Below are 11,273 nucleotides of genomic sequence, written 5' to 3'. Positions count from 1 at the left end.
TGTCATTTTTCAGAACAAATTCAAATTGCGTTGTGAAACCAGTTTGCAAACCACATAAAGAGAACGCTATCCTAGTTTGCTTTGGATTCTAAATAGTATTTTCTAATATAGTCATCAGATTGACTATGATGATTTTCTGACTGGCAAAAATATGTACCTCTAAAAGTGAATCTGTCAATACTGAGACTTGAGTTGAAAAGAAGCCTGGTGAAGTAGCTTTGGAGTCTAGAGACCTATCTTAATTCAGCTGTGTGGCTTTGAGGAAATGTTTAAACCTCTCAGAGCCTGGTTTCCTCAATAAAATGCAATAGTACTCCTACTTTTTTTTAAGGATTTATTTATTTGTGCATGTAAGAACTGGGGTACAGGCCAGAGGTGTGGAGGGTGAGAGGATTCACCAGAGACAGAGTGGGGAACAGAACAGATGGATTGACTGAAATACACTGCTGAGGGGAACAGCGGGCGAGACAGGAGAGGTCTGCTTCGCCATGTGGGTTGCTCCCTGGCTGACCGGGGATCGAACTCGTGCTGCAGAGGCTGTAGATTGCTTCATAGCGCGGTGATTAATCCCTTGCGCCACCAGGGAGGCCCCTACTACTACTTTTAAAAGTTTCATGTAAGGATCAGCAATAACATTTGAAAAACACTCGACAGGCAGTAGGGACTCAATAAATGATAGTGATTATTATTTAAAATACTGTCCTACCCAGCTGGAAATACACTTTCCATTTTAAAATGGTTTTGATGAACTTGAGAATTAGAAGGGAATTCAACAGACCTGCTCAAAAGTAATCTTCAAAAGGAAAATGCTAAAAAAGAAATGATAATAAAGCAGGCATACAATAAGGTCTTGGGGTAAGTTAACTACCAGCTATTGCCAAGTCCGCTTTATGGCACTTCATTATTTTTTTAAAGATTGATTTATTTATGCATATAACAGCTGGGTTACAGGCCAGAGATGTTGGGGGGCAGGGGTGGTTTGAGAGGATTCACCAGAGACAGAGTGGGGAACAGAACAGGCAGACTGACTGAAATACACTGCTGAGGGGAGCAGCGGGTGAGTCAGAGGAGGTCTGCTGCGCTATGTGGGTTGCTCCCTGGCTGGCTGGGGATCAAACTTGTGCTATAGAGGCTGCGGATTGCTTCATAGTGTGGTGCTTAACCCTTTACACCACCAGGGAGACCTGGCACTTTATTTTATAAAAGAAACCTAATCCTAGGAGGTCTACAGAAAAAAAAAAAAAAAAAGAAAAGAAACCCTTCAGCTCCCCTCCATCTTGATTGGAGCACCACAGTTTTTGCAGTGCCTTCAATGATAAAAATTAAAGTTTGATGAAGAAAACAAATGATTCCATTTGACAATGGAGGATTCAAAATAGAAGTCAAATTTCAAATAGTGGACTCTTGGCACTTAATGGCTAAAGGGTTGCTTGTCAACTAACATTCTATCCATGGTCTTTCTTCCTCTTCCATTTTTCTTCTTTCTTCTTTTCTACATTTTTTCCTTACCCCTGCCTGTGCCTTTTTTTTTTTTTTTTGAAAGATTTATTATTTATTTATTTATTTATTTTAAATAGAGGCATGTTTTATTTATTTATTTATTTGTTTGCTTGTTTTGTTTTATACATGCACTGGGTACAGTCAGAAGCACGGGAGGGTGAGAGAATTCACCAGAGCCAGAGTGGGCAGCAGAGCAGGCAGAAGGACTGAAGTACACTGCTGAGGGGAGCAGCGGGCAGCAGGAGAGGTCTGCGTGCCATGTGGGACCCTCCTCTGGTGGCCGGGGAGCAGCCGGGGATCGAACCGGCGCCGCAGAGGCCGCGGGCAGCTTTGCAACCCAGCGCTCAACCGCTGCGCCACCAGGGAGGCCCCGAAAGATTTATATTATTAATGCATGCATGCAAGAGCCTACACTAGAAGTGCAGGGTGGGGGGATGGTGAGAGGATTCACCAGAGACAGAGTGGGGAACAGAACAGGCGGATCTACTGAAATACACAGCTGAAGGGAACAGTGGGGGAGACCGGATCCAGGGAACTCGGGCTGCAGTGGCTGCTAATAACTACATAGTGCCCAGACTTAACCCCTTGGGCCGCCGGGAAGGCCTTGCCTATGCCTTTGAACTCTGGCTAGGGTGGTTTATCCTTGTCAGTGGCAAGAGAAGAGGCTGAATTGATGTACTCTTGTTTGGAGTTTGAGGAATAGACTAAATATTTCCTTTGGCCTCCAAAAAGGTACAAGCACTAGGAAGATTAGGGCTCCAATAAGTAGGTTTGATAACTTTAAACATTCTGTTACTTCAGGTTGTAAGTAGTAAAAGTGAAAGCTTCAATGTGAATATTAGAATGTCTTGTAGTTGTTTAAAAAAGCAAAAGCATTATTTGTTGACATACCGATTTGAACAACGGATTTCTTCTGTGACAGTGAAGGGCTGTGGAATGGCGTGACTGCACTGTTTTTCCTAATTTCAGAAGATTAGTTGGAGTTTTTAGCAACTCATTTTTATTATGTTTATTTGCATACTTGTCTTGCCTTGTCAGCTGGAATGTAAGCTCTTAGGGGACAAAGCTTGTGTTTTATATATTTTATATTCCCCCCTTTAACACAGTGATTGGAATGTGGAGGGCACAAAATAAATACATGAGTTTGAATTTGGGAATACACACACAGATATAATTTTTTGGAACACAAAGCTCAGATGCCTGTATTTTCTAGAAAACAACAATAACATATGGCCTGAAAAGGTGGAGTATGTATATGAGGACCATATGGCAGACTACTTGAAATGTTATCTCAGAAAATGTTGTGTGATAGTATTACTGTAATTGCAGTTTCCAGCCCATGGGTTCTTGTTATCTCTGAATGGAATTCAAGGGCTCTTCTACTTGGATGGAAAAAAACCTCTTTATTCTTACTAGTGTCCAACTGAAATTTAGCATTTTTCCCACCATCGTGAACGTGAATAGAATTAGCAGTACCTTTCACTCTGTCACCAACAGAAATCACAGACATTTCATATCACATTATAATTATCACAGATTTCTGGCTTTTAATTTAATGAGTTATTTTACCTGCAAGATATTGATAACATAACGTGTTAAGAAAAACAGATTACCCCAAATTTGTTTTAAAAATATATTTCCTAATTGAATGCCAACAGTTTATTTTGCAATGCTATGTATTTTTATGCATTAAAACCCTAGAGAGATCCATACATTTTACCAGCACAAATAGTCTAAGAACCCTCGAGTTTGAGGCAGATTTACATGAAGATAAAATTTAAGCTTCAAGACCCTTTTGCAATGTCCTTCCAACATTGTCCCTAAATTTGCATTCTTTTAATATTTTTTTTCTTAAACATCCCAGCATTTGTCTAACAAGGTTCACGCCCTGCAACACAAGACTTGTATTATCTTAGAAATTTAGCTTGGGGCACATAGTAGCTTTCCAATAATTGCTGTTGACAGGTTGTGGGAAATTAAAATGGTCCTGGGGTGTCTCTGCAATCCTGCAGACCGCAGCTTCACCTCCACCCTGGGAGGGGCGCTGGCGGTGGAGTGGGAAGGGCTGGCTCTCACGAGCTTGGGGGGCTGTGGGCTCAAACTCGACGAGGCCTGGAAACAGACTAGTAGGGCTGGAGGGCGGCAATTAGGGCCAGGAATAATGGGCATTCTTCTCTGAGGATCAGAACTAGCCCTTTGCCCCGCACGGCTCATTTGGCGTCACGGATGCGTGTTCCTGCTCCTCGCCGCTGTGTGGACATCAACTCGCTCCAAAACCTGCGGGAACAGGTCCTCGTACTATCTTTTGCATGTAACCTTGCTCTTGAGTCCCGGTCACTTCAGCGACCTCCCTCACCTCTGGGCGACCCCCACCGAGTGGGGAGGGGAGCCAGGGAGGCGGGGCGGCCGTTGTCCGTTGTTCCAAGGGCTGGCTCTGCGCGAACCCCCGGCCGCACGCCGAGCCCGACCGCCCTTCAGTCGTGTTCTGACTAGAACCCAAAAGACAACCGCGAGGGGCCCGACCGCGTGGCGGTGGGCGTGTCTGGGGCGAGCGCCAGCGGCGGCGCGACGGGGGCTGAGGGGCGCTGCGGCGCCGGATAAGGGGGCGGGAGGGTCACCCGGGAGTGAGGCCGGCGCGGACGGCAGGGGGCGGGGCTTCGGGGGTGGCCACGCGTCGCGCAGCCCGGCTCTTCGGCCTGGCGTCGGCGGCGGCGGAGGAGGGCGGGGCCTCGTCCGCGCAGAGCCCGGTGCCCGGCCGCCTCGCTTCTGTCAGGGGCTTCAGTACAGACCCCTTTGTGTTTCTGCCCCCGCCCCGGAGGCGCCCCAGCCGGCGGCGCTGAGCCCCGTCATTGGCTCAGCCGGTGGCCTCACCGATTGGCTCTCGAGTCGCCCGGCGTGGTGCGCCTCTTCTCGCTGCTATTCGTCACCCGAGCTGTCGCTCAGGCCGCCGCGCGCCGCGATTGCCCAGCAGCTCGGAGTCCCTGGAAGCAGTTCCGGGAAACCCCGCGTGCTGCCGGGATCGCGTCCCTGTCCATGAGGGGGGGGAGGGGTGGCGCGCGCGCCATTTCTAGTCGTTTTCAAAGCGCCTCGCGCTGATTCTCACGGGCCCGGCGGCCGGCCCCAGCTCTGCCCTGGTGAGTCTCGCGCCGGCCCGTGGGGGGAGGGGCCGGGAGCCCCGATCCGACCCGACTCGGCCCGGCCGGGGCCCGTCGCCCGGCCCCAGTTTCGTCTTCGCTCCGAGGCCCCGGGGTGGGGGCGGGGATGGGCCGGGGGCGGCTGTGGCCTGGGGCCGCGCGGCTGCGGGCCTCACCCGCCGAGGCGCCTCCGCGCCCGCCCGCGCCCTCCCCGCCCCTCAGCCCCGGCCCGCGTGCAGCCCGCCGGGCGCCCCCCGCGCGGCCTGCCGGGGTCCGCCGAGCTTTTCCCGCCTCCGCCCGCGGCTCCACGCGGCCCGCCCGGGCCGGCGGCCCAGGCGCCCGCCGCCCCGTCGCTTCTCCCCGTCGGAGCCGCTGCGCCCCCGGCCCGGCCTGCCCGGCCCCCAGTGAGACGCGTCGCCGGTCGGGGCCGGCGCGAGGGGGTGGGCTGGGCAGGGGTGGGCTGCACGGCCCGCGGGCACCTGAGCCCGGAGAAAACTTTTGTGTAAGCAGAAGCCGAAAAGCCGATTCGTGTAGCCAGCCTGCCTCCCCTCCCCCCGCCTGCATGCTGCCAGCCGAGATTTGAAGGAAAAAATGACTAGGAGAGGCCGCGAAACTTAGGCTGCCAGCGGCGCCTGAGCTCGATAATCCTGAGAATGTCATTGGCACACTAAGTTGGGAAGGCGAGTCTCTTTCTTACACGGTTGGAACCGCGTTGCCAACACGTAAAACTTAAAGCCAGGGGGTTCTTGAAAGGTTCAGCCCTTTCACACTACCTGTTTGAGATTTTTGCCGTCCCCCAGAGGCTCCCTGTGTGTTTCCTGAGTCAGTCGGAAGATAAGGGCTTGGCACTCCCGAGCCGTGAGATAACCGTTAGTTTTCATTTCGTTGGTTTTTTTTAAAACCGGTCTCTTGGTATGAAGAATTTGCACAGAGGTGCTCAGAAGGAGTCAGGGAGGGATCCAGCGCTGATTTCCCCAAATCTCCCAGCAGCCCTTTGAAATTCGCCTTTTTTTTGCACAAATGTTTGGATTACATGACTCCAGTCCCATTAATCTATTTGCTGCATCCAGAAATACGGTTTGGCTGTGTGGCATTGTGAATTGACACGAGTTTTAAACGGTCTCGTATGACAGAAAAGTCACTTAAAAATCAGCACATTATATTTGGCTTGAGGAGAGGTTTTTCCTTGATCTGAAAGATTTTATTTTTTCTGGAACCTACATATTTTGCTTTCTTTTGGTTTCAATTTTACAGACATTTTTTGGGAAAACCAATTTCAAAATCACATAGAGAACCAAATGGTAGTCATAAATATTTTTATCTTATGTGTAGTACGCAATTTGTCTTTTTTTTTTTGCATTGTACATACCTTAAAAACACCTTAACAGATGTTCATTGAACTTTTCTGTTAAAAATTTGCTTCCTTTCTGTGTGACTAATAGAATTAGTATTCCCAGGTGCAATGTTGTGAGGGTTTTGTGATACTGAGAACTTTGAGTTCTGATGATCCTTTGGTCGTGTTTGGGGATAGGGGAGCAGTGGGAAAAGAACTTTAGTGTTCACGTAGAGATTTTGGACTTTAGGCTGCATCTTTATAGAAATAGGTTTTATTAATCAGTAAACGTGTTCATCTTGCACAGTAAGTTTCTTGATCTTTAAAAGTGCCAGTTTCGGATGTTTTTGGTTTTTGCCAGTTCATCAGAAATTGAGGCTTGCCTTGAGGAAACATTTCTCCACCCAGAGTTTAACCACGGAATCTGCATCTGAATATATGTTAGTGGCCTGTAAAGTCTTTAATGATGTTTTATAGTCATAAGAAATCATGATACTGTTTATCTCGTTTTCAGAGTGACCCTTTCTACATTTTCCTCTCTTCCTGCTCTCTGTACCTCCTTCCCCTCCGTCTTCCCTTTTTCATTAACTTCAACTAAATGTTAATGGACTTTGAAATGAAATGTTCCAAGTGAGAAAACTGCACATAGTGCATTTGCACAGCGTTTGATAAACAATCCGGAGTGTTCATACTTTTTAAGCAACTTGTGTTTTCTTTCTAGCTGACTAGGTGTCTTGAGTATCATCCAAAAAAGTAGGCTTTTTCTTGAGATCCACCTTCATGTCCTTTCTGTCAGTATGTGTTGCAGTGTTTCTTATCTGCTGCTTGTTATCTTCATCACATTGTGACTTCACTGACAAATGCACTTTAATTCTTTGTTTTTTGAGGCAATATAGAGACTGACCTTGTATGGTTTTATTTATTTCTCTTCAGGGATTTGATCCATTTCAGCATTTCATACAAGTTGAACATAGAAAATGATTTTGGTAGGTTGATCTGAGAAATATGACCTAAGGTTACCCTAACTAGGTAATGTTCGTTGAAACTGTGCAAGATGTCAGTTGTCCATTCTTCGTTATGTTCTTGCAGCTTTATTTTATATGAAAAATTCATTATGTACCCATGTTTCTTTTTTTTTAAAGAAGCAGCCTCAGCTCTAGCTTACTTTTGATTTTATGTGGACTTAAAACAACTGTTTAGCTTTTTTAACTTGGTCATTTTTTCTTTTAAATCTGTGAATGGGAATAGCAGGTTAATTTTAGAACAAAAATTAATGTCAAGTTGTGTGTTTTTTTGTTTGTTTTGTTTTAAGTGAGGTGGAGAAAACCCAAACCACCAGCATGTTGATCTAGAGACAGCAGGGTATTTATTTCACACCTATATTGGATTTGAAGCAGAGCTAGGAAATGTGAAAGTCCTTAAACCTTCACTAAGTGGTCTGTGGGTGTTCATGTTTTTAAACCAAACCTTTAAAAACTGTACAAGAAACAGAGCTGAGGGACTTTCTAGGATTTTGTGGTGATTTGTTGATATGCTCGCGAGGGCACAACAGTTGCTTTTGTTAATCAGTGATTCTATCATCAGTAAATTCAGCCTTTAATTTAACCTAGTGTACATGAAGTTCCCTTAAAGATCTAGTACTTCCATGTACATTTACTATGGTTTTACAGGATTATTGCAAATTTAGGTCAGAAACATCACAAAAGGCATAAAATATTATTTTGATAGAAGTTATGCAGCATGTATACAAATTAGTTTAGATAAATCATGCATTGTCCTACAAACTAGTTATTTCTGGCTTAATGTAATATAGCTCCTGAATTTTTTCCAGCAGCATAATAAAATGGCTAATCAGGTGAATGGTAATGCGGTACAGTTAAAAGAAGAGGAAGAACCAATGGATACTTCCAGTGTAACTCACACAGAACACTACAAGACACTGATAGAGGCAGGCCTCCCACAGAAGGTGGCAGAAAGACTTGATGAAATATTTCAGACAGGTATAATATGCATTTCTTGTTTCTGACTGGTTATGAAAGTGAGGGCAAACCACTTTGAATTTTATAGTTTTTTTTTTTTTTTAAGGTTAAATAATACTGTTTCTGATCTATGTAGAGCGAATGTTTGTTACTTTCCCTTCATTGAGGGCATACTGGGTTTGACTTTGATATTCTTATTTCATTATTTTGATGCCTTCTTAGTGTTGAATATGCAGTTGTAGTTGTTTCAGAAGTACGTCAATTTGTCTTAGATTTATCACCAATTAAAATGTATGTTTCAGCATACCAAATTTTATATATTTTTTCCTAATCTAAATCAGTCATCATTTTGCTTTTACTTTTCTACTTTTAGTTTCTTAAAGTGATTGTTAAATCAGCTTAGGTCTGATTAGGTGGCATAATAAGAGGGCTAGTTAGACTGTAGTGTCTGAAACGATAATAAATGTCAAGACTTCTAGAGAGTTTTGTGGCCTGTCTAGTTCTAACAGACAGAAATCCACATCTCTCTGAAATTTGGAAGTGTTTGGTTTGTAACAGCTTTTTTTTTTTTTTTAAATCTAGAAGTCCCAATGGTTAAGTGCTTAAGCAAATTTGAACATCTTCAAATGGTTGGTTGTAAGTGGTTTGAAGTTTTAAAGAGGGAGAGAAATATTTACCCTTAGGGAGTGTTGTTCTTAAATAAATGTGTCCTCCCCCTTTGGGGCCATAGATGGAAACTTTCTTCCTCTGTGCTTTGTGTGCCTATCCAGATTGTGGGAGAGAGAATTGAATTGTCTCACAAACTTGCCTTAAGTACAGTAGTAACAAATATCTGGTTTTTTTTTGTCCTTAAATTCTTTTTTTTAACCTGAGAACCTCAGGATAATTATACACATTAAAATGACTTCTAAAAATGACTCCTGGGTGATGGTCCCCTTTGAAAATCAGTCCTCAGGAACTTTCTGTGACCTTCTGCCATAGAGAATTGGCAGCGATCTGCTTAGAGATGCTCTCTTGTAGAGTGCTTTGTTACTGATAAGAGCTGATGGTTTGGGTGTAGGTTTGGATGGACAGAATGGATTGATGGGTGTCCTGAGTTGTGGCTTTGGGTGGTGGTATGCAATATTGAAGTAAGGAAACTCTAGTTATTTAGGCATGCTCATTTTGAGCTTTAAAACAAATCACGGCAACGTTTTAAAAAAGTAACTTTGCAAGTGGCATTACATTTATTTAAAATTTATTACTCTATGGAATAAAGTTCTTTTTGCCTTTACCAAAATGGAGTCACTTTTGATGTTAGTTCATACGGACTTAGGGGTTTTTAATCTGCCAAATATTTCCATTTTACATTGAATCAATTCTGAAATATAATCCTTACATAGAGAAATGTAACAAACTTTCAAGTATATTTTAAACTTAGTAGATGTTCTGTGTGCAGTTAAATATACTACATATACAGAATGCAGTGCAAATATTTTCTGTGCAGTTTACTTGTAATTATATACTACCATTTGGGGAAAAAAATATCATTGTTGACAGTGTTGTGAATGCCACAGCATCTTTTAATCTCAGCTTTATACTTGAGAAGAACAAAAATACCTTAAAATATGACTTTCAGAATTGATTAATCAAGCTGCACTTGAATTTGTAGAAGAGATTAAAATTATGCCTTTCCACATTCTGATTGCAGCAAAGTAGATGCTCAAATGCATTTCAGTCTATCTTTGGTGCTAAGGAGGGAAAGTCTGTCACACTATTTAGAGAGTAGAAAGACTTATTAAATAAAAGTGGTTCTCATTTTTTCCCCCACCTCTTGTTTGGTTAGCAATAACTTACAGCAGCCCATATAATTTGAAAGTTGATCCTTGGGAAATACAGAATTTGTTATATTAATATTTAATACATCAAAGTTAACTTCCAAGACTTAAACCTTGGGGAGATGGGGGTTAGGATTTTTGTGTTTCTTTTTTGTGTGTGTGGGACTGTGGGGATTGAAATACACATTTATAGTTTTTGGACAATTTATTTTTTATTTTCATAATTTTATATAATTGTATAGCTGCCTATATGCATATAACTAAGTGAAAATGTAGTTTGTTAGTGATAGCGTTGACTATAACAATTCCTGATTAAACAATAGCACAGTTTAGATTATCCCTTTTGTTGCAATAATGTTACCCCTTTCCAATTTAATTTTTAGGATTGGTAGCTTATGTCGATCTTGATGAAAGAGCAATTGATGCTCTCAGGGAATTTAATGAAGAAGGAGCTCTGTCTGTACTACAGCAGTTCAAGGAAAGTGACTTATCACATGTTCAGGTAAGGCCATTACTCAGAAATGTTTTTGAAGAACTAATGATCTGAAATTAATTTTCTATCTTTTTTCCTGTAGAGAACTGGTGTTTTTGTATTTTCCTATGGAGAGGAGGTAGTTTGTGACTATCTCTGCTTCTCTTAAAATTAGTTTAAAGAAAAAAATAGATCTGTTTTAGCAAAGTGTTTCCAGAAACACGAGTAGTTTCTCCCCATTCATTTGTGTTTAGTAAGTTAAAAAACTTAAAGCCAAGATTTCCTGATTGTATATGTTACGGGGTTTTTTGTGTGTAAGTTACTCAAATTTTGAGTATTTTTGGGTTATCTGATCCTGTTTTATTATCTTGGAGGGAAATAACATAGGTGGGAGGAATAGTTTCGGAATGTCTGGCAAAGATACCCAGATGCATTTAAGTATCAACAAATGGAAGACTCTTTTGCCATTGTAGAAGGTAAGCTCACTGAGATCTTGGCTGTCTTACTACTCTGCTTTGGTCTCCTGCACAAAGTTAACAACTCACCAATTATTTGTTGAGTGAATAAATATTTTGTTAAAATTCTGGTCTTTAAATTTAATTATACACGTATCCTTCCATGTTTCCTGGTGATTCTTTTTTTTTTTTATTATTAATTGGCTGTTCCAGAACAAAAGTGCATTTTTATGTGGAGTTATGAAGACCTACAGGCAAAGGGAGAAACAGGGGAGCAAGGTGCAAGAGTCCACCAAGGGACCTGATGAAGCAAAGATTAAGGTAAAATTTTGAGAGTTTAATGATGAGATTGGCTGCTTTTTTTTATGTTTCGTAAAAACAGATTTTATAGTTTCACTTTTTCTTTTTAATTTAGTGTTTAGACATGAAATAATTAGGTGAAATTATTTAAAAATTTGGGGGCAAACATTTAATTATATGTTAGGTGAAAAGTTCTAATTCAAACTTTCCTGTATTCCATGAATGATATATATTTAATGACACTTCTGATAATAGTTTCTTGGGTTGATCCAGTTGTGTCACT

At 42.6% G+C, this 11,273-nt stretch overlaps 1 protein-coding gene across 7 annotated transcripts in view; it reads left to right on the top strand.

The window, feature by feature from the left end:
- Window positions 1-7,810: 7,810 nt before the first annotated feature.
- HNRNPR (heterogeneous nuclear ribonucleoprotein R) overlaps window positions 7,811-11,273 on the top strand; it is a gene marked incomplete at both ends in the record, with an annotated part of 29,780 nt that continues 26,317 nt past the window's right edge. For 3 of the 7 annotated variants that reach the window (XM_084242593.1, XM_084242592.1, XM_084242591.1), the window contains 3 exons: window positions 7,811-7,967; window positions 10,147-10,265; window positions 10,904-11,011. In XM_084242593.1, the coding sequence (XP_084098719.1) occupies window positions 7,811-7,967; window positions 10,147-10,265; window positions 10,904-11,011 (384 nt within the window). Of the gene's footprint in view, window positions 7,968-10,146; window positions 10,266-10,614; window positions 11,012-11,273 lie in introns of those variants that run through there. The other 4 variants (XM_084242597.1, XM_084242596.1, XM_084242595.1 and 1 more) reach the window with 2 other exon arrangements.

This window comes from Talpa europaea (genome assembly GCF_964194135.1).
Source record: "Talpa europaea genome assembly, chromosome: 9".
Taxonomy (NCBI): Eukaryota; Metazoa; Chordata; class Mammalia; order Eulipotyphla; family Talpidae; genus Talpa; species Talpa europaea.
This window is presented reverse-complemented; position numbering and strand designations above follow the sequence as displayed.